The sequence below is a fragment of the Bos indicus genome, chromosome 9, assembly GCF_029378745.1.
Source record: "Bos indicus isolate NIAB-ARS_2022 breed Sahiwal x Tharparkar chromosome 9, NIAB-ARS_B.indTharparkar_mat_pri_1.0, whole genome shotgun sequence".
NCBI lineage: Eukaryota > Metazoa > Chordata > Mammalia > Artiodactyla > Bovidae > Bos > Bos indicus.
The window spans coordinates 74,434,990-74,459,685 of record NC_091768.1 but is presented as its reverse complement, the minus strand read 5'-3'; the positions used below and the strand labels follow the sequence as shown (position 1 = coordinate 74,459,685).

At 39.3% G+C, this 24,696-nt stretch overlaps 1 protein-coding gene across 3 annotated transcripts; it reads left to right on the top strand.

Annotated features, from left to right (window-relative positions):
• Positions 1-144: 144 nt before the first annotated feature.
• MTFR2 (mitochondrial fission regulator 2) lies at positions 145-23,809 on the top strand. Of its 3 annotated transcripts, none has more exons than XM_070796241.1 (8): positions 145-6,472; positions 7,508-7,620; positions 15,127-15,231; positions 15,701-15,813; positions 17,073-17,302; positions 18,761-19,115; positions 21,759-21,933; positions 22,923-23,809. In XM_070796241.1, exons 2-8 carry the CDS (start codon positions 7,510-7,512, stop codon positions 23,028-23,030), a joined length of 1,197 nt encoding a protein of 398 aa, XP_070652342.1. In that variant the 5' UTR covers positions 145-6,472; positions 7,508-7,509; the 3' UTR covers positions 23,031-23,809. The 3 variants fall into 3 exon arrangements, with proteins under 3 accessions (XP_070652342.1, XP_070652344.1, XP_070652343.1); XM_070796243.1 differs by having other exon boundaries at positions 21,759-21,946; XM_070796242.1 differs by having other exon boundaries at positions 145-6,492.
• The last annotated feature ends 887 nt before the right edge of the window (positions 23,810-24,696 follow it).

Below are 24,696 nucleotides of genomic sequence, written 5' to 3'. Positions count from 1 at the left end.
GCTGTTGTTTGTTTACCTGATTTTGAGACTATGTCTGTGTCTTTGCTGTACAGCTAATGTTAGTGGTTTATGTCTAATTTTAGGATACCAGCTCATCTGTTAGTAGAGTTACTAGTATGATGGGGCTTTTGGGGAGATGAGTAAATATTCTATAAAACTGTTCAAATTCACATCTATTTTTTTCTTTTTTCCTCTGAAAACATGGGAAATGTTACAGTGGTGATTGTAAGCCATTTGTTAACACAGCAATTCCAGATTCTAGTCTAGCCTTCCAGTTCATGTGTTCATATAAGAGCTGTCAGCTATAAATTATGATGGAGACAGCAGCATTACTTCTGTTTCTAAAAATGTGGTAGTTATCAACTAAAAAGTGTTTTTTTGGGTTTTTTTTGTAACTTAGTCTTTTTTCACTTTGAGTTAGAACTGGTAATTCTTAACTTCACTTAACCCTTTTGTAAGTTACTTGAAATATAAAGTGACCATTCTGTAACTTTAAACAAGAATTTTCACAGAAATTTGTGTGCTAAGGTAACGTTTTGATTAATAACAAATGTTACTCCTTTCTCTGTATGTTTAACTACACTGGATAATTTTAACATGTATCAGCTACCTACGTAAAAGTATGCCATCTTATTTATTAAGGACTTATTTTCATAAGATAGTTGCTTTTTTTCGTTTTTGACCGCAGCATGAGGGAATCTTAGTTCCCTGACCAGGGATTGAACCTGTGCTCCCTGCGGTGGGGGAGAGGAGCCCTAACCACTGGACGGCCAGGAAATTCCTCTCTTTGACTTTTCAGCTGGAATCTCTGGGATATACTTTGTTCCATGTGGAATGATATTCCTTTCACATTCAGAACAAGAAGTACAGAGACCTGTCTGAATTTGTAACTTGCTTAAATAGGGAAGGAACGTGGAGAAATTAACTTCACCCTTGGATTGTATTTGATTGGTTTCAATCTATATAAGTAGTAGATTGTGATTGATCTTTGACAAAATTTTAGAATATTATCTGTTACATAACATCTTGGATTCTCAAAATATGGTTGAAATCATTATTTATAAATGTGAGTGTCAAGGGTTTAATTGTTCAGTTTATTGAGGTGGATGTTAAAAATTTGAAGTTTATGTTAATGAAGTTTAAAGTGAAAATTTTATTTTAGAATCCAGGAATATATAGAAATAACTGTATTCCATTGTTTGACTTGAGAGCTTTAGTAGAGATTGTGTAAATTTATGAACTGGATCAAGTTTCAGAATCATTCAGTAAGTTGTACATCGTGTGCTAGTTCTCTTTATTGTTGTGTTACCTCCTCACATGTTAGTTTTTTCAAAAATGGATCCCAGTGGTTAAAAAGAACAGGCGTTAGGGTAGCACTTTCCTGTGGCTACTAGGAGAAAAATTTCTAAATAATGTGTCTTAATTATAATGATCTGTATGTAAGATATTTTTCTCAAGGACGTTTTAGGTGTTTGACAGCAGTGAACTGATTTGCAGTGCTTTTAAAGTGCAGAAAAGATGATTCTTGAAAGTAGAAAACGATAAGTGGTTTTAATACTATTCTCCTAAGAATTGGAATCAGATTTTTCTTAGTAATCTCTTAGGGTTGCCCAGCTTCTTGATTGAATAATATCGAGCCCCAGAAGTAGATGATATATTTTTAAAATATGTAACCAACAAAAACCTTCTGTATAGCATAGGGAAGAACTGTGCTCAATATTCTGTAATGGCTTAAATGGGAAAAGATTTGTAAAAGATACATGTATAACTGAGCCACTTGGCTGTATACCTGAAACTAACACAACATTGTAAATCAACTGTAGTCCAGTATAAAAAACCCTTCCCACAAATGCCACCCCAATAAAATAAATTGGGACAAGCAAAAAAATGATAGTAAGTACACCAAACACTTAGGTGAAGAAAGGATGTGCATTCACAGTATGAAGTCTGTATTTGACAATGATAACTTCTTGGTACTGTCATAGTAATTGCAAATTCCATGGCTTGTGAAAAGCCACGTAAAATTACCACTTTGACCCTCCAGAATGGTGGTTTACTTGCAGTCTTACTTAGTCCTTGATTGTGGGAGGTCATAATTTTTCTGGCTTATTTGTACTAGAAAAGGAAACTTTTTTGGCTGTGCCACACAGCTTGCAGAGTCTTAGTTCCCTAAGCAGGGATTGAGCCTGGGCCCTGACAATGAAAGCGTCAAATCCTAACCACTGGACACTCGGGGAATTAATTCCCTAGAAACTTAATTTCTAGGGTACTTCTGAGACTGCTATGAGGGAAATGTTAAATGCACTTGGGAATTTTTTTGAAAGCAGTTGAATATCACCACCAAATAACAATACTTGAAATACATAATTTAGAGACTTCTTTAGTGGTCCAGTGGTTAAGAATCCGTCTTGCAATGCAGGACACAGATTTGATAGCCAGTTGGGGAACCAAGATTCCACATGCCACAGAGCAACTGAGCCCACGTGCCTAAACTGCTGAATCTAGGGCCCACAACTAGAGTGTCCCCTCACCACAGTGAAAGATCTTGTATGATGCAACTAATACCTGAGGCAACCAAACATAATATTTCACTGGTTGATGTCAGTATACAGTGATTTTATGTTTACATTTGGTGATGATACTCAACTTTAAAAGTCAACGTGTGGCTCTTTTCACCCCTGTGATAACTGGTAAAGATGCTCATAACATTTACCTCAGTTACTGTAGCAGTCTTCTAATTTGGAAATCTTGACCTTTAAATTTCACCTTTTAATTGCCATCAGTGAAATGTTTTTCAATTGAAAAAAATTTTTAAATTTCTTTGATTTCTTGTTGCCTAAATCTTAGGATGAACTACAGGAATTTGCTCTGAGGTGTGGTTTTTTTTTTTTTTTTTTTTTTTTTAATCCTTTGCCTTATCCTACTCCTTGTTCATTTACCTATCTTAAAATCTTGCATCTTAGCAAAAAGTCAAAAAATTGCTCTTGTCCTCATTCTTTCAGGCTGGCAAGTCATTCTGCTTATGTGTCATGCTTTGCTAGAATAAATGTTTAGCAATTAGCATTATGTGTTGTGTAGGACATACATACTGTGGACAGGCCATTACCTACTTGGTAGAATGTTAACATTGTACCCTGCCACGTTATTTAAGGTAATTACAATAATTGGAGTTCTCCTAATCACCTAAAATTGAGGTTTGTGTCAGAAGACTAATGGGGTTTCTAACTGGGCTGTCACAAGATTAAGTACCTAGCTTTCTAGCCTTTGTTCAAACCAGCCCTCAACCTCCATTTATTCACTGGGAAAGTATTCTTAACATTGGGTTTAAAGTTGAATCAAAATTCCTTGCTCTTGAGAAGATAGTACCTAGTGTGATGATTAACAATAATGTATTATTAATGATTCTGAAAAAATATATCTAGATAATAAAACCAAAGGTGATAAGCTTATCCCATTAACCTGCAAATAGTGGGATAGGGACACATCACCAACCTGCCTGGTACTGATACCTGTGTGAGTAAAAGTAAGAGTTGGGTAGCATCTGACAGGCTGGAAAAGGAGATTCTCAAATGAGCCTACTAAAACTGGGGCCTTGTCCTCTCCAGTAGTGAGCACAAGGTACCCACAGTAAGTACGGAAAGACTGGAGCACTTGACCTCAGTGAACTCTTCAAGTAGACCTGCCAAGACAAGACTCCCTTTTAAGGACAGGACCCCACAGTGAGGAAAGGACTGAAAGGAATCTTAATGAGCAGAGTAGAGACAGGAGATGAAAAGGGCCTAGATTCAACTGGGAGAGGGGAACACAGCCAGGAAGATCTTAGAAAGCGTGCCACCATATTTTCAAACACCACTAAAAAATGACAGAAAAGGTAGAAAAGACTTACTGAATCCTGCATCATTCTCAAAGTTCAGGAAAAATAATGTCATATCGCATAGAAGATTATCAAGATGTATGTATGACTGTTTTAGTACACATAACATGGAGGAAGGATCTCTGAAAAGTTAGAGGAAAGTTGTCAGCAAGGCATTCATGGAAGATGTAGCATTTGACCTGGGCCCATCTTGCACTTGGATCAGTTGAGTTATATTAATAGTGCATGCTGAAGGAGGTGTGTTAGTACTACTGGTTTTCCTTCTCATGCTTTCAAGGGATATTCTGCCTTTTGACCCTATTGTCTGCTGTTTGATAGCAGATTGGAAAGAGGAAGTTATAAGATCATGATGTATTTGCAAAGGCAAAGGGAAGGATAAGGAAGCTGAGAAAATTTAACGTAGGGTCACTGATCGATTTGTTTTCTTTTACATTTGTCCAGCAGCCCTTTCCTGCTCTTTTCATCCTTATCTAGCTTATACTACTGTGACTATAAGCACTGTTGTTCTGCCAGTTTCTTAGTGTCACATCATTCTTGGTGTCTGTTTTCTCTTACGTATATAGAATTATTTTATTCAACAAACTCTTAATGTTCATCAAATATACCAGGTATTCCTCTAAAATGATGGAGATATAGCCTGGGTCAAGACAGAGTTCCTGTTCTGGACAGTTCCTGTTTGGCAGTAAGTGGAGCATAAATACTACATGATCTGAGTACTGTAAAGAACAATAAGTCATGGAGAGACAGTGGAGACATGCTATTTATATGGTGTTCAGAGAAACCTTCTCAGGTCTCCACTAGAATGTAAGTTCCAGGAGGGTAAGGATCTTAGCTGCCTTGCTAATTGCATTCTCGTTGTCAGAATGATGCCTTGCACATAGTAGACATCCAGTGTTAGCTGAATGAATACATGCTGTGGACACAGAGAAATTTGTTGAAAAATTCTCCCACTTAAAAATTGTGTTGGTCAGCAGGAGAGACAGTTGATCTTAAATTATGTCACTCCAGTGCATTTCTTGCTGAAATATGAAAAGCAGGAGCTGTAGTTTCTTATGAAGCCCAGGAACTTCAGATTAGAACTGAAAATTGAGATATCAACTGCCAGGACTTGGTCATCGCTTAACCGTCGTCAGCTAGGCCAGGTCAGCATCCGGCTCATATTTGATAGCCTAGATAACCTGGAGAATTTCATGAATGCCGCAGATTCCTCGATGACAGTGTTTAGCACCTGCTAGTCCCTTAAACCGGAGAAGGCGATGGCACCTCACTCCAGTACTCTTGCCTGGAAAATCCCATGGACAGAGGAGCCTGGTGGGCTGCAGTCCATGGGGTCGCTAAGAGTCGGACACGACTGAGCGACTTCACTTTCACTTTACACTTTCATGCATTGGAGAAGGAAATGGCAACCAACTCCAGTGTTCTTGCCTGGAGAATCCCAGGGATGGGGGAGCCTGGTGGGCAGCCATCCATGGGGTCGCACAGAGTCGGACACGACTGAAGTGACTTAGCAGCAGCTTAGCAGCAGTCCCTTAAACAGGGCTTCCCTGGTTGGCTCAGACGGTAAAGCGTCTGCCTTCAATGCGGGAGACCTGGGTTCGATCCCTGGGTCGGCAAGATCCCCTGGAGAAGGAAATGGCAACCCACACCAGTACTGGAATTGTCTGGAAAATTCCACGGATGGAGGAGCCTGGTAGGACACAGTCCATGGGATCGCAAAGAGTCGGACATGACTAAGCAACTTCACTGGTTCACTAGTCCCATAAACAACAGATGTTCGCTGAATGGACGAATGATTAAACAATAAAACGCGACACTCCACGACAGGCGTACTTGGGAGAGGGGTCCCACTTCGGGTCTGCATGTAGAGGACGATACACTTTCTCTGCGATGATCTGTACGGGGCACGAACTCGGGATCGTGAGCCTGAGCCAAAGGCCATAAGACTCCACAACGCCAGGCTTCCTACGCAGGTATGTGACAGCGCTGGGGAAACCTAGAGACACGATCTGAGCATGCGTCGCCATGTTTGTGTGATCTGCCACGCCCACTCGTTGGCTCTAAGCTTCCATTGGCTGCCCCGCTGAAGACCCGCCTTCTTGAAGGAAAAGGACATTCAGTGGGTCTAAATAACCTTCCGTAACCAATCACAAGCAGCGACCTAAAGGTTTGTCCAATGACATCGGGCTTTGGTCAAGGCCCGCGGAGTTTAATTTTCGTCCGAGGACGCGGAAGTAGCGATTAGGTCTAAGCCGCAGGTTGAGTGTCGCACGGAAGGAGGGCCGAGTCTTCATCCCGGATACCCCGGCTGGGTGAGGGGCTTCAGGGCCAATTCCGGGGCCAGTGGAAGTGTCGTTTCCGCCCGTGGCAGGCAAGCCGGGACGCGAGGGCGGGCACGTGTGGACCTCTAAGCGCTCCTGGATCAGGACGAGAGCACGCCTGGCCTCGTCCTCTGCGGATTCCGCCGCGAGGTTCCTTAATGACTGCAGCTTGAAGTTCCCGTGTTTGCCGGGAGGCTGGGCTTCGGAGGAAGGTGAACCAGGCGACGGTGATCACCGAGCGGGAGAGACCCCGAGGCGGCTTGGGGCCAAAGGGAGTGACGTAAGCCGGAGCTAGTCTCGGTCTGTTATTTAGTAGTTGGGTGACTAAGTCACGTCACCTATCCGGGCTTCATAATCCTTATCTTTAGAATGAGCTAGGAGGGATGGGTGGTACTCCAATATATCAGTAAGGAAGTGTTATCATTCCTTTTGTTTGGTCAAAGTCTCTAGTCGGCCATCTGCCTGCTCTCAAGGAAGGGCTGAACTCATCCTTGCTTAGTCTCAGCCGAAGCTTTCGGAGGGAGGCGAAGCTTTCGGCTTTCGCTATTGCAACTAACTTGAAGGCTTCCTGCTAAGTTTCCAGTCTATCCTTGATTGATACTTATTAACTAAGTGGTGCGTTGGTAAAGAATCCGCCTGCTGATGCAGGAGATGTGAGTTCGATCCCTGGGTTGGGAAGATCCCCTGAAGGACTCTATGGCAACCCACTCCAGTATTCTTACCTGGGAAATTCCATGGACAGAGGAGCCTGGTGGGCTACAATCCACGGGATCTCAAAGAGTTGGACAGGACTGAACAGCTGAGCACACTAGCACTGGGTCCCTTGCTGCTGCTAAGTCACTTCAGTCATGTCTGAGTCTGTGCGACCCCATAGATGGCAGCCCACCAGGTTCTGGCGTCCCTGGGATTCTCCAGGCAAGAACACTGGAGTGGGTTGCCATTTCCTTCTCCAATGCATGAAAGTGAAAAGTAAAAGTGAAGTCGCTCAGTCATGTCTGACTCTTTGCGACCCCATAGACTGAAGCCTACCAGGCTCCTCCGTCCATGGGAGGGTCAAAAAAAAAATCCTATGAATTTTTAATGCAACTTAACTGATAAACTGAAGGTTTTTTTTGTTTTGTTTTGTTTTGTTTTGTTTTTTTTTAACCAGCCCTTCCCCATTCTCCCATTGCTCTTTGTCTCTCCTCACCTCAAAATAATGCTGGCCAGAGAGATTAGTTTAGTTGATGGTGTAATGTGTAACGAAGGCTTTTTTGTTTGTGTGTGCAGCAGTTATTTATCAAGAGTAATGTTTTCCTATTTTTTTCCCCTTAAGGTATGAAGAAACAATGTTTCTTTGAATTTGCTTCTGTATTTGCCTCATCAATGTCATTCATATTGAGTATCTTAAGAGAAATGCTGGAATATTTTGGTGTTCCCGTAAACCAGGTAAATCGTTTTTAATGGATTTGAATGGACCTGTTGTATTTGGGGTCTTATTTTGGAAATGATTTATATGTCAACATTCAAGGCAAAATTGTTACTTCTGTATAAGGTATAACAAAGGCAAGTTTGCAGTAGTGTAGCTTTGATAATTTGAGTTAAAAAAAAGGATATGATTATTAGGAACCTATTTACTTGAAGGGTCAAAAGCTGATGAAAGATCGAAACCAAGCAAAAGATAGACATGACCCTCATAGATAAAATATTTTTAAAATTCTAGTGGTTTTATTTAAGGTAATTTATTTGAACCTGAAACTAAACACAACATTGTCAATCAGCTATACTCCAGTATAAAATAAAAAGTTGAAAAAAAAATGCTTGACATTTGTTATAGAATGATGAGTTTCATAGTTCAGCAAATTCAGGAGAGAGGTTGAGTTGGTGTCAGAATCATAAACAAATCATATTTTGTCTACTTACTGAGTAGCTATGACATCTAAGATCTCAGACAATATGCACTGTTCTGTAGGTGATGCACGGTGGCAACACATCTTTCTTGTATTCGTGATTCTTAAAATATAGTGTGAGATATGAGAAATATATACATACAGCTATAAAAGTACATATAAGACAGACACAAAAATAATAGAGGGGCATACAGAAAATGGGCAAGTTATTGCTATTTGGTATGGTGAATTAGAATAGTCAAGGATAAATAAAGGATTTTGAACAAAAGTAAGTTGAAGAATGATGGAGCCATTAATAAAAAATGGACAACTCAGGATGAGGAACTACTTTCTCCTAGGGAGATAAGTTAAATGTGTTGGAATATATAAATACAAATATCTTGCTGATAATTAGATACATGGTTCTGGGTGTAGGAAAGAAAAGAGATTCAGATTTGGCGTTTTCTATATTCATTTTTTATTTGACTTTGATGATAGAGGATGTCCATAATGAGGCATTTTGAATTTCAGAATTGAGGTTAAAAATAACAAAGACCGAGGGATAGTTGAAGATTTGCTTCAGTATTCTTGCCTTGAGAACCCCATGAACAGTATGAAAAGGCAAAATGATAGGATACTAAAAGAGGAACTCCCCAGGTCGATAGGAACTCCCCAGGAACTCCCCAATATGCTACTGGAGATCAGTGGAGAAATAACTCCAGAAAGAATGAAGGGATGGAGCCAAAGCAAAAACAATACCCAGTTGTGGATGTGACTGGTGCTAGAAGCAAGGTCTGATGCTATAAAGAGCAGTATTGCATAGGAACCTGGAATGTTAGGTCCATGAATCAAAGCAAATTGGAAGTGGTCAAACAGGAGATGGCAAGAGTGAACGTCGACATTCTAGGAATCAGCGAACTAAAATGTACTGGAATGGGTGAATTTAACTCAGATGACCATTATATCTACTACTGCAGGAAGGAATCCCTTAGAAGAAATGGAGTAGCCATCATGGTCAACAAGAGTCTGAAATGCAGTACTTGGATGCAATCTCAAAAACAACAGAATGATCTCTGTTCATTTCCAAGGCAAACCATTCAATATCACAGTAATCCAAGCCTATGCCCCAACCAGTAACGCTGAAGAAGCTGAAGTTGAATGGTTCTGTGAAGACCTACAAGACCTTTTAGAACTAACACCCAAAAAAGATGTCCTTTTCATTATAGGGGACTGGAATGCAAAAGTAGGAAGTCAAGAAACACCTGGGGTAACAGGCAAATTTGGCCTTGGAATACGGAATGAAGTAGGGCAAAGGCTAATAGAGTTTTGCCAAGAGAACGTACTGGTCAGAGCAAACACTCTCTTCCAATAACACAACAGAAGACTCTACACATGGACATCACCAGATGGTCAACACCGAAATCAGATTGATTATATTCTTTGCAGCCAAAGATGGAGAAGCTCTATACAGTCAGCAAAAACAAGACTGGGAGCTGACTGTGGCTCAGATCATGAACCCTTATTGCCAAATTCAGACTTAAATTGAAGCAAGTAGGGAAAACCACTAGACCATTCAGGTATGACCTAAATCAAATCCCTTATGATTATACAGTGGAAGTGAGAAATAGATTTAAGGGCCTAGATCTGATAGATAGAGTGCCTGATGAACTATGGACAGCGGTTCATCCCTGAACGATGGACAGTGTACAGGAGACAGGGATCAAGACCGTCCCCATGGAAAAGAACGCAAAAAAGCAAAATGGCTGTCTGAGGAGGCCTTACAAATAGCTGTGAAAAGAAGAGAAGCAAAAAGCAAAGGAGAAAAGGAAAGATAAAGCATCTGAATGCAGAGTTCCAAAGAATAGCAAGGAGAGATAAGAAAGCCTTCCTCAGCAATCAGTGCAAAGGAATAGAGGAAAACAACAGAATGGGAAAGACTAGAGATCTCTTCAAGAAAATCAGAGATACCAATGGAACATTTCATGCAAAGACGGGCTTCATAAGGACAGAAATGGTATGGACCTAACAGAAGCAGAAGATATTAAGAAGAGGTGACAAGAATACACAGAACTGTACAAAAAAGATATTCACGAGCAAGATAATCACGATGGTGTGATCACTCACCTAGAGCCAGACATCCTGGAATGTGAAGTCAAGTGGGCCTTAGGAAGCAACACTATAAACAAAGCTGGTGGAGGTGATGGAATTCCAGTTGAGCTATTTCAAATCCTGAAAGATGACGCTGTGAAAGTGCTGCACTCAATATGCCAGCAACTTTGGAAACTCAGCAGTGGCCACAGGACTGGAAAAGGTCAGTTTTCATTCCAATCCCAAAGAAAGGCAATGCCAAAGAATGCTCAAACTACCACACAATTGCACTCATCTCACACACCAGTCAAGTAATGCTCAAAATTCTCGAAGCCAGGCTTCAGCAGTACATGAACGGTGAACTTCCAGATGTTCAAGCTGGTTTTAGAAAAGGCAGAGGAACCAGAGATCAAATTGCCAACATCCGCTGCATCACTGAAAAAGCAAGAGAGTTCCAGAAAAACATCTATTTCTGCTTTATTGATTATGCCAAAGCCTTTGACTGTGTGGATCACAATAAACTGTGGACAATTCTGAAAGAGGTGGGAATACCAGACCACCTGACCTGCCTATTGAGAAACCTGTATGCAGGTCAGGAAGCAACAGTTAGAACTGGACATGGAACAACAGACTGGTTCCAAATAGGAAAAGGAGTACGTTAAGGCTGTATATTGTCACCCTGCTTATTTAACTTCTATGCAGAGTACATCATGAGAAACGCTGGGCTGGAGGAAGCACAAGCTGGAATCAAGATTGCTGGGAGAAATATCAATAACCTCAGATATGCAGATGACACCACCCTTATGGCAGAGAGTGAAGAGGAACTCAAAAGCCTCTTGATGAAAGTGAAAGTGGAGAGTGAAAAAGGTTGGCTTAAAGCTCAGCATTCAGAAAACGAAGATCATGGCATCCAGTCCCATCAGTTCATGGGAAATAGATGGGGAAACAGTGGAAACAGTGTCAGACTTTATTTTTCTGGGCTCCAAAATCACTGCAGATGGTGATTGCAGCCATGAAATTAAAAGACGCTTACTCCTTGGAAGGAAAGTTATGACTAACCTAGATAGCATATTAAAAAGCAGAGACATTACTTTGTCTCAAAGGTCCATCTAGTCAAGGCTATGGGTTTTCCAGTGGTCATGTGTGGATGTGAGAGTTGGACTATAAAGAAAGCTGAGTGCCGAAGAATTGATGCTTTTGAACTGTGGTGTTGGAGAAGACTCTTGAGAGTCCCTTGGACTGCAAGGAGATCCAACCAGTCCATCCTAAAGGAAATCAGTGAGTGTTCATTGGAAGTACTGATGTTGAAGCTGAAACTCCCAATACTTTGGCCACTTGATGCGAAGAGCTGACTCATTTGAAAAGACCCTGATGCTGGGAAAGATCGAGGGCAGAAGGAGAAGGGGACAACGGAGGATGAGATAGTTGGATGGCGTCACCAACACAATGGACATGGGTTTGGGTGGACTTCAGGAGTTGGTGATGGACAGGGAGGCCTGGCGTGCTGCAATTCATGGGATCGCAAAGAGTCGGACACGACTGAGAGACGAACTGAACTGAACATATCTTTGAAACAACTTGAAAATCCCTACTTAGGAAAGTTAGTGAAGTCAGTAGGAGGGTGCCAGAGCAGAAATAGAAGAGGAGGTGAAATCATAAGAGTGGTCAAGATAGTTAGTGGCAATGAAGGAATGAGAGAGAAGGACAGAAGTTTGGCAGAATGGGAATTGCAGAGCAAGACATTCACGTTAACCAAGAGTTACGTGACTGTGTGTGACAGTAGTGGCCATCACTGTAGTGGAGCCTCTAGGCCTGTGGTTCTTAGCAAGGGTGCACCTGTGAGTGATCTGCAGAACCACAGAGATAATTATGTTAATTAAGTCGGGCATCTTTAGCATAGGCTGTGCTGATCAGTGTGAATGTCACTTTTAAATACTTGAAATGTCTAAGTTGAGATCTGTTATAGGTATAAAATATACAATGGATTTTGAAGATTTAGTCTGAAAAAAAGAATATTATAAAGATATTATTTTTAAAAAATATTGATTTCACTTTGACATAATATGCGTATACAAATTAAATACATTAAGCAAATTAATTTCACTTGTCTCTTTCTACTCTTCAAATGTAGCTACTAGAAAGTTGTATCAGATCAGATCAGTCGCTCAGTCGTGTCCGACTCTTTGCAACCCATGAATCACAGCACGCCAGGCCTCCCTGTCCATCACCAACTCCTGGAGTTCACTCAGATTCACGTCCATCGAGTCAGTGATGCCATCCAGCCATCTCATCCTCTGTCGTCCCCTTCTCCTCCTGCCCCCAATCCCTCCCAGCATCAGAGTCTTTTCCAATGAGTCAACATTTCGCATGAGGTGGCCGAAGTATTGGAGTTTCAGCTTTAGCATCATTCCTTCCAAAGAAATCCCAGGGCTGATCTCCTTCAGAATGGACTGGTTGGATCTCCTTGCAGTCCAAGGGACTCTCAAGAGTCTTCTCCAACACCACAGTTCAAAACCATCAATTCTTTGGTGCTCAGCCTTCTTCACAGTCCAACTCTCACATCCATACATGACCACAGGAAAAACCATAGCCTTGACTAGATGAACCTTTGTTGGCAAAGTAATGTCTCTGCTTTTGAATATGCTATCTAGGTTGGTCATAACTTTCCTTCCAAGGAGTAAGCGTCTTTTAACTTCATGGCTGCAGTCACCATCTGCAGTGATTTTGGAGCCCCCAAAAATAAAGTCTGACACTGTTTCCACTGTTTCTCCATCTATTTCCCATGAAGTGATGGGACCGGATGCCATGATCTTCATTTTCTGAATGTTGAGCTTTAAGCCAACTTTTTCACTCTCCACTTTCACTTTCATCAAGAGGCTTTTTAGTTCTTCTTCCGTTTCTGCCATAAGGGTGGTGTCGTCTGCATATCTGAGGTGATTGATATTTCTCCCGGCAATCTTGATTCCAGCTTGTGCTTCTTCCAGCCCAGCGTTTCTCATGATGTACTCTGCATAGAAGTTAAATAAGCAGGGTGACAGTATATAGCCTTTACGTACTTCTTTTCCTATTTGGAACCAGTCTGTTGTTCCATGTCCAGTTCTAACTGTTGCTTCCTGACCTGCATACACATTTCTCAAGAGGCAGATCAGGTGTTCTGGTATTCCCATCTCTTTCAGGGTTTTCCACAGTTTATTGTGATCCACACAGTCAAAGGCTTTGGCATAGTCAATAAAGCAGAAATAGATGTTTTTCTGGAACTCTCTTGCTTTTTCCATGATCCAGCGGATGTTGGCAATTTGATCTCTGGTTCCTCTGCCTTTTCTAAAACCAGCTTGAACATCAGGAAGTTCACGGTTCATGTATTGCTGAAGCCTGGCTTGGAGAATTTTGAGCATTACTTTACTAGCATGTGAGATGAGTGCAATTGTGTGGTAGTTTGAGCATTCCTTGGCATTGCCTTTCTTTGGGATTGGAATGAAAACTGACCTTTTCCAGTCCTTGGCCACTGCTGAGTTTTCCAAACTTGCTGGCATATTGAGTGCAGCACTTTCATAGCATCATCTTTCAGGATTTGGAATAGCTCAACTGGAATTCCATCACCTCCACTAGCTTTGTTTGTAGTGATGCTTTCTAAGGCCCACTTGACTTCACATTCCAGGATGTCTGGCTCTAGGTCAGTGATCACACCATTGTGATTATCTGGGTCGTGAAGATCTTTTTTGTACAGTTCTTCTGTGTATTCTTGCCACCTCTTCTTAATATCTTCTGCTTCCGTTAGGTCCATACCATTTCTGTCCTTTATCAAGCCCATCTTTGCATGAAATGTTCCTTTGGTATCTCTGATTTTCTTGAAGAGATCTCTAGTCTTTCCCATTCTGTTGTTTTCCTCTATTTCTTTGCATTGATTGCTGAAGAAGGCTTTCTTATCTCTTCTTGCTATTTTTGGAACTCTGCATACAGATGTTTATATCTTTCCTTTTCTCCTTTGCTTTTCACTTCTCTTCTTTTCACAGCTATTTGTAAGGCCTCCTCAGACAGCCATTTTGCTTTTTTGCATTTCTTTTCCATGTTTTGGATATTATCCAGTTGTTGGTTGCAAATGTTTTCCTCCACTCTGTAGGTTGTCTTTTTGTTTTGTTTATGATTTTCATGTGGTGCAAAAGCTTCTGAGTTTGATTAGATCCCGTTTGTTTGTTTTTGCTTTTATTTCTTTTGCCTTAGGAGACCAATCTGAGAAAATATTGCTAGAATTTATGTCTGAGAGTGTTTTGCCTATGTTCTGTTCTAAGAGTTTTATGGTATCATATCTTATGTTTAGGTCTTTAAATCATTTTGAGTTTATTGTTATGCATGTTGTAAGGGAGTGTTCTAATTTCACTGATTTGCATGTAGCTGTGCATCTTTCCAACACCACTTACTGAAGAGACTGTCTTTTCTCCATTGTATATTCTTGCTTCCCATATCATAGATTAATTGATCGTGCATGGGTGGGTTTATTTCTGGTCTCTCTGTTCTGTTATTTTGATCTACATGTCTGTTTTTGTGCCAATACCACAATAAGTAAAGCATTCTTAAATTGTTTAGGGCATGATTCATTTATTCACCTCTTTAAAGGAAATTACATGAGTATACTTTGTATTACTTCATTGCTTGAGAAATTGACATTGTCAGTTTTTAATAAAGTTCCCCAGGGTATTTGGTCATTATCAGAAATAAAAAGAAATGAATTTGTGGTGCTTTCTCAAAAGATCTTCCTGCAATATGCTTATGTTAACTGCCTCCCTCAGCTGCACTCCCCTGTACCCCTCGTTTTTAAAAAATACATGTGAATAGTTTGATTCTTTGAAGAAAATAAAAGCATGCTATTCTATATTTTTTAAAAAATGCTATTCTATCTTTAACATTTGTTCTTTTCATAAACAATATAAACATGCTCAATACAGTACTACTTTTTAAATAATGATTTATGTTTAAATAGATTTTACACATTTGGGAAAATAAAGACTATGGATCAGCTCGGAGTATTGTTCGTATCATTGGGAAACTTCTTCCTTTAGAACCTTGTCCCAGGCCTAATTTTGAGGTAAGTCAGTCAACATGTATTATTTAAGTACCATGTATAAAAATTTCTATATGGAAATAGGGACATAGACTGGAATAGAAGAAGAAATGTTTCCTGCAAACCAAACACCTGTAGCTTATCTTGGAAACAAGTAATTTCATTTGTGTTTTTGTCTTTATTACTTTATTACTTTAATTATATCCAAAGATTGCCAGATGTGAAGAAACCCCTGAGTCGTTTCTTTGATTCTTTTAGTCAGTGTTTTATGTTGGATGGCATTCCTAGGGGAGAGAATAGTGCCATATGCATAGACTTGAGAACTATGTTTTCCTGAGTCCTTTTTCTTGCTAACAGGTGTATGTTTTTCTCTTGCATATCCTTTCTCCTTTCACACTTGTGGATTTTTAACTTGTGTAAGCAGTTTCTACAGGCATGTGTCTCCCCCTGACTGCCCGCAGAGCTCTGACTTTCTTTCCCCTTTTCCCTTTAGCTGGTTCCGCTCTTGAACTCTGTGGACCCGGCTAACTGTGGCTCTGTAGTTCCGTCTTTTGCTGACGTTTGGTGTGTGGCAAATGATGAAGAAGCCAGTTATCTCAGATTTCGGTAATTTTTCTACATATCTTGGAAAAGTGGGGTGTGGGCTACAATCTGAATTCTTGCCTGTGTTGAAGTGTGTTCAGACTAAGTGAGCCTTTTCATTTATTTTGTCTAGCTCTATAGTACACTGAGTCCTACTAATGTCTTCATGATAAGGATGACTCGTGTTTTTTCTCATTTTTGGCTTGTTTTTCTTAACGCACATTTAAACCCAACCCAGGCCTGCAAAGGAATGATATTAAAAGGATTTGAAGATTACCACGTTCATTTTTAGGAGAAAGCTCTTTCCTGTATACTAAATACTGAATCTATTTTTCTTTTTTTTAATTATTTATTTCTGGCTGCTCCAGGCCTTTGTTGCTTTATGTGGGCTTTCTCTAGTTGTGGAGAGTGGGGCCTACTCAAGTTGTAGTGCAGGGGCTTCTAACTGTGGTAGCCTCTTGCTGCAGAGCGTGGGCTCGGTAAATTGCGTCTTGTGGGCTCTAGAGCACAGGCTCCGTAGTTGTGGTGCACAGTCTTATTTGCCCCTCGGCAAGGGGAGTCTTCCTGACAGGGATCAAACTTGTGTTCCCTGCATTGGCAGGCAAATTCTTAACCACTGGACCACCAGGATGTCCAATACTAGATCTATTTTGTTTTATATATTTAACCAAAATTTATACAGTGTTTACTGTGTACCAGGCAATGATGTTAAATATATTTCATCATTTGGATGTTTTACTGCTTGGGAATACTAACTTAGGAGTTAGTATATTCAGATACAGGCTGTAAGTACAATAAAGGTCAGTTATTCAAAATTTCTGCTTAAATTTATTCTATGTAAAGCTGGTTTATAAATTTTCAAAAAATTAGAGTACTTACCCCAGTATAACATGGAATCCTTTCAAGCCTTATATTCCAAATATGTAGAATTTCTAAGTAGATTAACTTTATTTCTAAATAAATCCATTTGTACGGTTTGACATTAATAGAACAGTTATAGGATAATTATTTTTGGTTTACAGTTTGAAAGCCAGATGCATCCCTTTCTTCACTGATCACTTCTGGTCACCTGCTAAAGGCAGCGTTCTGTTCTGGGGATTGAGGATACAAAGTTGTGTAAGATACTGCTTGTCCTCAGTGAGTCTACAGACAGTTGTAGAGTAAAGAGAGCTATTCTGATTTTGTTTTGGTGTTTTTGTTCTTTGACTGAAAGAAATTATTTCTCTTAGAAAATTTTCCCTCCCCCATCTCTCTATCCATTTTTTCCTTCATTCCACCCATAGTACATGGAAAAATGAAGAAGAGGAGAAAATTGCATCTTTTCATCCTTTGCAACTATTTGAAGGTCCATTGACACCTGCTGTAAGGCGTAACAAACCAAGAAAAAATGATTGGCCTGAAAGTGAAACTGCAATTAAAAAGATAGCTGCCCTTGAAGATGAGCTAGCTTTTCTTCGCTCTCAGATTGCTGCAATTGTGGGACGGCAAGAACTGGGAAACAGTACAAAAGCTGGTAAGTAACACTGGGTTTTTGTTTTGGTTGGATGATACTTCTCTAGTATTTTAAGTCAGTGCAGTTCTAAGTAAGAAAAGAATGTTTGCTGCTAATGTATCTTCTGAATGACATGGAATGTGAAAGGATGTTGTGTGTGTGTGTGTGTGTGTGTGTGTATAACTGCTGATGTTTGTTAAGAATAAATTAAGATGCATTTGTAGTGACCAGAATGGCTTTGGTTTAAAGAAGAGCTAGCTATGCTGCCAAAGGTTGTAGTTTTATATTCAAAAGCCTATTTTCTAAGTACAGTTGTCCCTCAGCATTTTGGTTCTAGGACCCCTGTGGCTACCAAAATCCAAGGATACTTACGTCCCTTAAATAAGATGGCATATTTGTATATAATCTGTCACATCCTCCATCTTTCTGTATACTTTAAATCATTTCTCATTACTTATAATATCTAATAAAATGCAAATTATTGTAAATACAATAGAATTGCTATGTAAACTGTTGTTAGGGTGTGGAAGATCAAGTTTGGCTTTTTGAAACTATCCTGGAATTTAAAAAAAAAATATTTTCAATCAGCAGTTTTTTGAATCTGCAGATGTAGAGGATATGGGTGAGGATATGGATACAGTCTTTCTAAGTCTTTAGAAAAGCATTGGAAATTTAAGCAGAAGGATGCATTAATTTGAGAGAAGAGTATAGGTTTGAGGTTCATATATTTGTCGTTTGAAGTTATGGCTGCTATACTTCCATCAAATCTAGGTGAATACTGTTTTCTAGATAATTCTCTCTAAAATTTTTAGAGATGTGACTTGCTTTAAATAAAATATACATACACTGTATCTATATGTATGTAGAAACACCTATATAAACACATATATGTTTGTTTATAACCCATACTTTTATAGTATTATATATTTATAATTTATATGAAATATTATATAGAATATGTTACTATAGAATAAAAAATGAGATTATATATACACTTTTTAAAAAGTAGTCATGTTACATATGATTTTAGGAGCAAATCTGTTGTGAAAAATTTAAGTATTTGGTACCCATCTTAGGCTCTTGCCTAGAAAATATGTGTCTGGGTGTTTCTACAGTGTCCTTATAGAGTGAATATATCAGTTCGTGTGTTTCTAGCCACAAGCTGTTGATTGTGTTTTAGCTTTTGTAAACTGAGGATGAAATTTAGATTGTAACTGAAAACATTTTTTATTTTCTCTTTGAAATGCATTCTCTCCCTTCCCCCTACACAGAGAATCCTAATTGGATTACAAAGAAATTTACTACTTGCTTGACTCTTCCAAAAATTGCTAAGCAGATAAGGTTGATTCTCCTTCTTGGCCACTGTGTCATTGTTATGATAGCATTACAGAAATTGTTCCTATTTTGATTCTAATTAGTGTTACATGTCATGTCGGAGACAGTTTTGTGTGATTTTTCAACAGACTAAATTTTCTCTAGGTTTCCTGGACTTGAATGGCAGGCCTAGTGGTTTTGGACAAAAGCCATCATCAGGGGCTACTCAACTCAATGTCAAACAAGATTCGTTTTCAAGTTCAGTGCGTCCCTCTTCTCCTCCTCCACCATCGCCTCCTCAGATTTCTTCTGTACAGCCTCCATGTTCTCCTCTCATGAAAATAGCATCTAATAGTATTTGTGCATCAGATAATTCAACAACTGAAGTGAAACAACAGCACCCAGATGCTGGGAAGACCAATTATAGTCATCACTCAAAAAACCAGAAAAATGAAGCTGTTCCAAACATGTTGGATGTTCTAAAGGATATGAATAAGGTTAAACTACGTGCTATTGAAAGGTATGTTGTCATAATTTGCAAAATGAACCAAAATTTTATCAGTGGTGTTTAAAGAAATTATTTTATCAAAGTAAACATATATAAGTCTTCTCTTTGATTCTTCTTCACCCCAAACACGGCTCCTAGAGAGAATCATTTTCAAATTTTTGTGACTCTTCTAGTGTCTTATCTTCATATTTTTGAAACATTGTACTTTTGCTATTTTTTGATATTTTAGTTATATTTACTGGAATTGTTAAAAATCTGAAATACATTCTCTTAGACATTCTACCTCCTAACACACATGCACACATACACTTCTTATTACATCTTCCAATATGGTTAAGTCACAGTCTTAAATACATGTTCAGAATTTATATCCTTATTATAATAATAAACATTCACAGGAAAGCTATTTCATATACTACAATTACATTTTATTTGTTAACTAATTTTATTTTTTATTGCAGTTAAATATTGCCTCTTTGAATTCCCCTCAACCCCTGGAAATCCCCTCTTGGAGCCTTCTGCCCTTCCCTAATCTTACTTGTTGCTCTCAACCTGCTACATTGTTATCCTAAGGATTTCCTTTGTCATCATAGGCATTCTGTTTGCCCAGTGTTGCATCGCCCACTTCCTGGGTGTTCCCTCTTCTGTAGCTTCCTGAGGAATGCATAAAAGCTAAATTATTTTAAGACCTTACATATCTGAAACTTTTTTTTTTAATTCTTATACTTACTTGCTAGTTTGGCTGGATATATAATTAGCAGAAAATCATTTTTCCTCAGAATTTTGAAGACATTATTTCGTTGGTTTCTAGCTTTCAGTGTTCCTGTTGCAAGGTTAATGTCATTTTAATTCCTGATACTGTGTATGAAACTTGTTTCCCTTATTCTTGAAACATTTGAGATCTTCTTTTTGATCCTAATCTTCTCAAAATTCATGATGATGAGCCCTGGAGTGTTCTTTTAAAATTTCTCATACTGATCACTTACGGACTCAATCAGTTGTCCTTTATTTTTGAAAATTTCTTGTAATATTTTTCTGATACGTCTCCTATTTTTTCCCTCCGTTCTTGAAGCTCCTATTAGAAGTTCGAATGCCAGAATTATTTGTCTTATCTTCATATCTTTCCTCTACTGATTTCTTTCTATTTTTTATTGTACTTTTAAAGAAAGTCCTTTTCAATTCTTCTATGTGTTTTTCCTGTTATCATTTTTTGAGGGGGGAGGCCACACTCAAATCTATGTACCCTCAATGGTCCCCACTGCCACCTTTCATTGTAAGCCACCATTTTATATAATTTCGACTTTGGCAGTGACCTCTTAACTGGTCACTCTCTTTTCATTCTTGCCTCCTTGTCTGTTCTCCATATGTGAATAATAACCAGAGTGATCTTTAACAATTGAAGTCAGATCATGCCATTCGCCTGCTGAAAATCCTTTGGTGGTTTTCACTGTGCTTAGAATGAAATCTTGACACCTTGCTGTGGCCTGGATTCAGCCCTCGTGTCTCTGACGTCCCATCCCACTTCCCATCTTACTTCACTGCACTCCAGTTGTACCTGTTTTCCCTTTCTGACAGATGCCAGCCTCCTTTCTGATGCATCCGTTGGATGTTTACAATAAAACTGACTGCTTGTCATTTCCTTAAGAAGAATGGCAAATCCTTTAAGAGACTTATCCTCATCATCTCATCAAAAGCGCTTTATCCTAGCTACTATCACATTTCCCTCTTTTATTTATTTATTTTGTATTTAAAAAAATACTTAATTTGGCTGTGCTGAGTCTTAGTTGCAGCATGCGAACTCTTAGTTGTGGCAGTGGGATCTAGTTCCCTGACTGGGGCTCAAACCTGGGGCCCCTGCATTGGGAGCGGGGAGTCTCAGCTACTGGGCCACCAGGGAAGTCCCTCCCGCTTTTATTTTAGTCACAGCACTAACTGCTGCCCCAGATGTTCTTGCTTACTTGTTCACTGATGAACTCCTGCCCCTAGAGTGTTCCACCGGAGCAGGGTTACCTCTCTACCCCCAAAGTGTAAAAATGGAACCTGGCGAAAGAGTCAGCATTCAGACTGAGTGAGTGAACAAAGAGCCTGATGTTTTTCTTTTCATGAACTCCATAGTCCTTTTAAAAGTTATTAAATATTTAAACTTTTCTACCCACTGGAGAATTAGAAAATAAAAAAACAAAGATGATATTTGATAAATCCCAGGTTATAATGGATTGTGGTAGAGCCCCATATGGTTTCTCAGCTGTCTGATTCCTAATCCATTGCACCCTTATATTTGTTATCCTAAGGCAAAACATTCCAATCTTTTGAAGACGAAGTAGATTATATTATGCTTCTATTTCTGCTATATAATGCTTAGATTTTTGCTGTGCTTGTCAAGGCTTATGTGCTCAGTTGCTTCAGTTGTGTCCAACTGTTTGTGACCCCATGGACTGGGACCTGCTGGCCTCCTCTGTCCACAAGATTCTCCAGAATTCAATCGGAGTAGGTTGCCAGGCCCTCCCCAGGGAATCTTCCTGACCCAGGGATCGAACCTGTGTCTCTTACATCTCCTGCACAAGCAAGCGGGTTCTTTACCACTAGTGCCACCTGGGAAGCTCTTCAATAAGGAACTTAATACACAAAGTTTTAAGTTATTCCATTTTTTTAAAGGTCCCCTGGAGGCAGACCCATTCATAAAAGGAAAAGAGAAGACTCACCTTGGGATCCAGTGTCTCTAATATCCCATGCACTTAAGCAGAAATTTGCATTCCAAGAAGAAGATTCCTTTGAGAAAGAAGATAATTGTTGGGAGTCTTCTCCATTTTCTAGTCCAGAAACTTCAAGGGTACGCTTATAATGTAAGGTTAAATTTTCAGTTTTTCTCATGCATATTGTTCATGATGTATCTTTACCTTCAAATTCTCTTGAAGTAATTATGTGGACTGGGCCATAAAATTGTTTGTTGATACTGTGTGCTGCTAATGTTCTGGTTTTTGTACTGACTTTCACTTACATGCTCATTTTAGCTTTTAGCGTACTATGGCATTTTTTGAGATAAAACATTTGATTTGAAAAATACTTGTACATAAGTTTCTAATGGTTTCTCCTGAACACATGCTAACTTGACATTGCTGTCTGTCACTGTCGCCGCCCAGTATGAACCGGGCATCTGTAACTTTGAGAGGAGCAGAGAGGAGTGATGTAATAGATTCAACCTAACCATATTTAAATGGGAATACTCCCAGTATTTTTCCTCGTCACATGTAAAGACTGGATTATTTAGATAAATAGAATATTTATAATTGTGCTTAACAAAGCAAATGAGCTTATAATTATCTTTGATGACCTTGCTCCCTGGACACTTAAAAAAATTCACAGTATATTTCAACTCTTAACCCTGAAGATTGCTCCTTATTTGAAGCCTCTTTGCTTTACTTCAGATATAATCCTAATTTGGGGGCTGGTTTCCCATCTCATAGTTTAGTTGAGAATTAAAGAAGATTAAGCCATGGGAACAAGGGGAGAGAGAAAGAGGGACAGAGTCTAAAGTCCGATGGGTGGCACTGGAGTGGCTAAGGAGGAGGGGTGGAGGCTAAAAAGCAGATGACAACTTGCAGAGCAAAGCAGAGCAGAGGAGAATTGTTCTACTCTGTCAGTTCCGGCAGAACTGAGGTCTCACTTTCTGTGACCCCAGCCCTGAGCACCCTGCCTGACACATAGCCCGCTCTCAAACAACTACTTACTATTGAATGAATTAAGCCTCATCGCGTCATTTGGTATGCTATTCTGTTTTTTTACATCAGAATAATGTATTAAACATTTGCTTTATTTCAGTTTGGACACCGTATCTTAAGTCAGAAGTATGTTGAACTAAAAGAAGAACCAACAAACCCAGCAGGTGTAGACCAAGCCATGAGCAACAGGGGCTGTGTCTACACCTAGAAGGCAGGACTGCAGAAGTGTACCTACACGCCTCCCCTGCATGTGAAAGGATCGCGTCTCCTGTTAATGAATTTAAATGTAGTCCATATGCTGGGGTATGTTAGTGCAGACGTCTGAAGGATCTTGACCTATGTCTGGTTTTATAAGATCCAAGAGTTAACAGGCTACTGATGATAGTCAGGTGTATGGATCTTTTTCATTTTTTCCCCACATATGTTAAGTTTATTAAAGCTGAATAAATACTTTGATTGATTTTCCTAAGAGCTAAATAGTAAAGGATTTAACGTTTCTCATTTGAGAATGGTAAGATCTCATTATAAGGTAACGGAAACCATTTAGTGGATTAAGAAAGCAGTGTAAACTAAGTCTGTATTGTACTGCACAGCCAATGATAGTACATTTGAGTTTTTAAAAAAGATTTCTTAAATCAGTTATGACTTGCTTATTTAAGCATCTTTGGCTCTTTTAAAGATTGGTAGTGATATGGTTTACCTGGCCTCCAGCAACTTGGAGATTTTCAAAAAATATAAAATTATAATTTTTTCACCAAGAGAGTCATACTTTGAATCATAGATTGAACCCCCTAAAAAACTTGAGGTGATAAAGAATTATTCTTAGAAGCTGATTTTGACTGTTAAATGCTTGATTGTAGAAGTATTTAAAGAATCTTCTTGATAAGTTTTGCCCTCACTTGCTATGTAAATATGTACACCTGTCATTTTATTTCCTTTGTTCTTTATTATGCTCTGTTCCTTTGTAAATAAACACACCTTTTTGAACTTGTTTGTGTTTTATAGCACTTTAAATTCATGTTTTCTTCTCACTACATTTAGAAACTCTAAACTTTTGGGGGGAAAGAGTTGTGTACTTAGTTTCTTGGTCAGTACGAAGAAACACAAGTTTGGAATAGGTGTTTTTTTCCTCTGCCATTACAGTAATGTGTGTAGGAATTTCCATGTTTCCCTAGAAATGGAGTTTAGGTTCCATTTGGATGGACTCAGCACCCACCCATTTTGGAAGCTCTCTCCTTTTGAAAAAGCCCAGTTTGCTTACCGTTTTCATGTTATGGTGATCAAGAGTTGGCTGCCTGGTTATCTCCATTTCCGACCCCTTTCACCCGACACCTTCCAGTTAGGCCTGGCTATGCCACATTCATCTTATGACCACAAGGAATAGGCTTTGAGTCACAGAAATGTGAACCCTGACATCACCGAGCTGTTGAACTAACACCAGCAAAAGCCATCTCCAGACTTCTTATTACATGAGAAAGATTAAAAAATATGCTGAGTGGGTTTTCTGTTATTTGCAGCCAAAAGCATTCGTAGTGATACAGCAAGTACACCAGTGTGCTTTCATACCTGCCTGTTATTCCCTCTCTGTAGTCTTCTGACACTTCTCAGGAGTTTGTTCATGCTGTTGTCCCCGCCCCTCCTAGACATTGTCCCCATTCTGCCTCTTCTCATCTTGTACTTGGAATTAGAGTCCCTCTTCCTCTGAAATAACTAGTTTTTATCCCGTAGGGCAGTTTTGCATTGTGGGAACATTTTGAAGATACTATTTTCTGCCAAGTGAGATCTATTTCCTAAGAAATCTCAAGTTGGTTTTTTGGGGGAGGGAGGCTTTTCTTTTCTACTTCAGAATGAATTTTCTGCTTGCCCAAAGCACA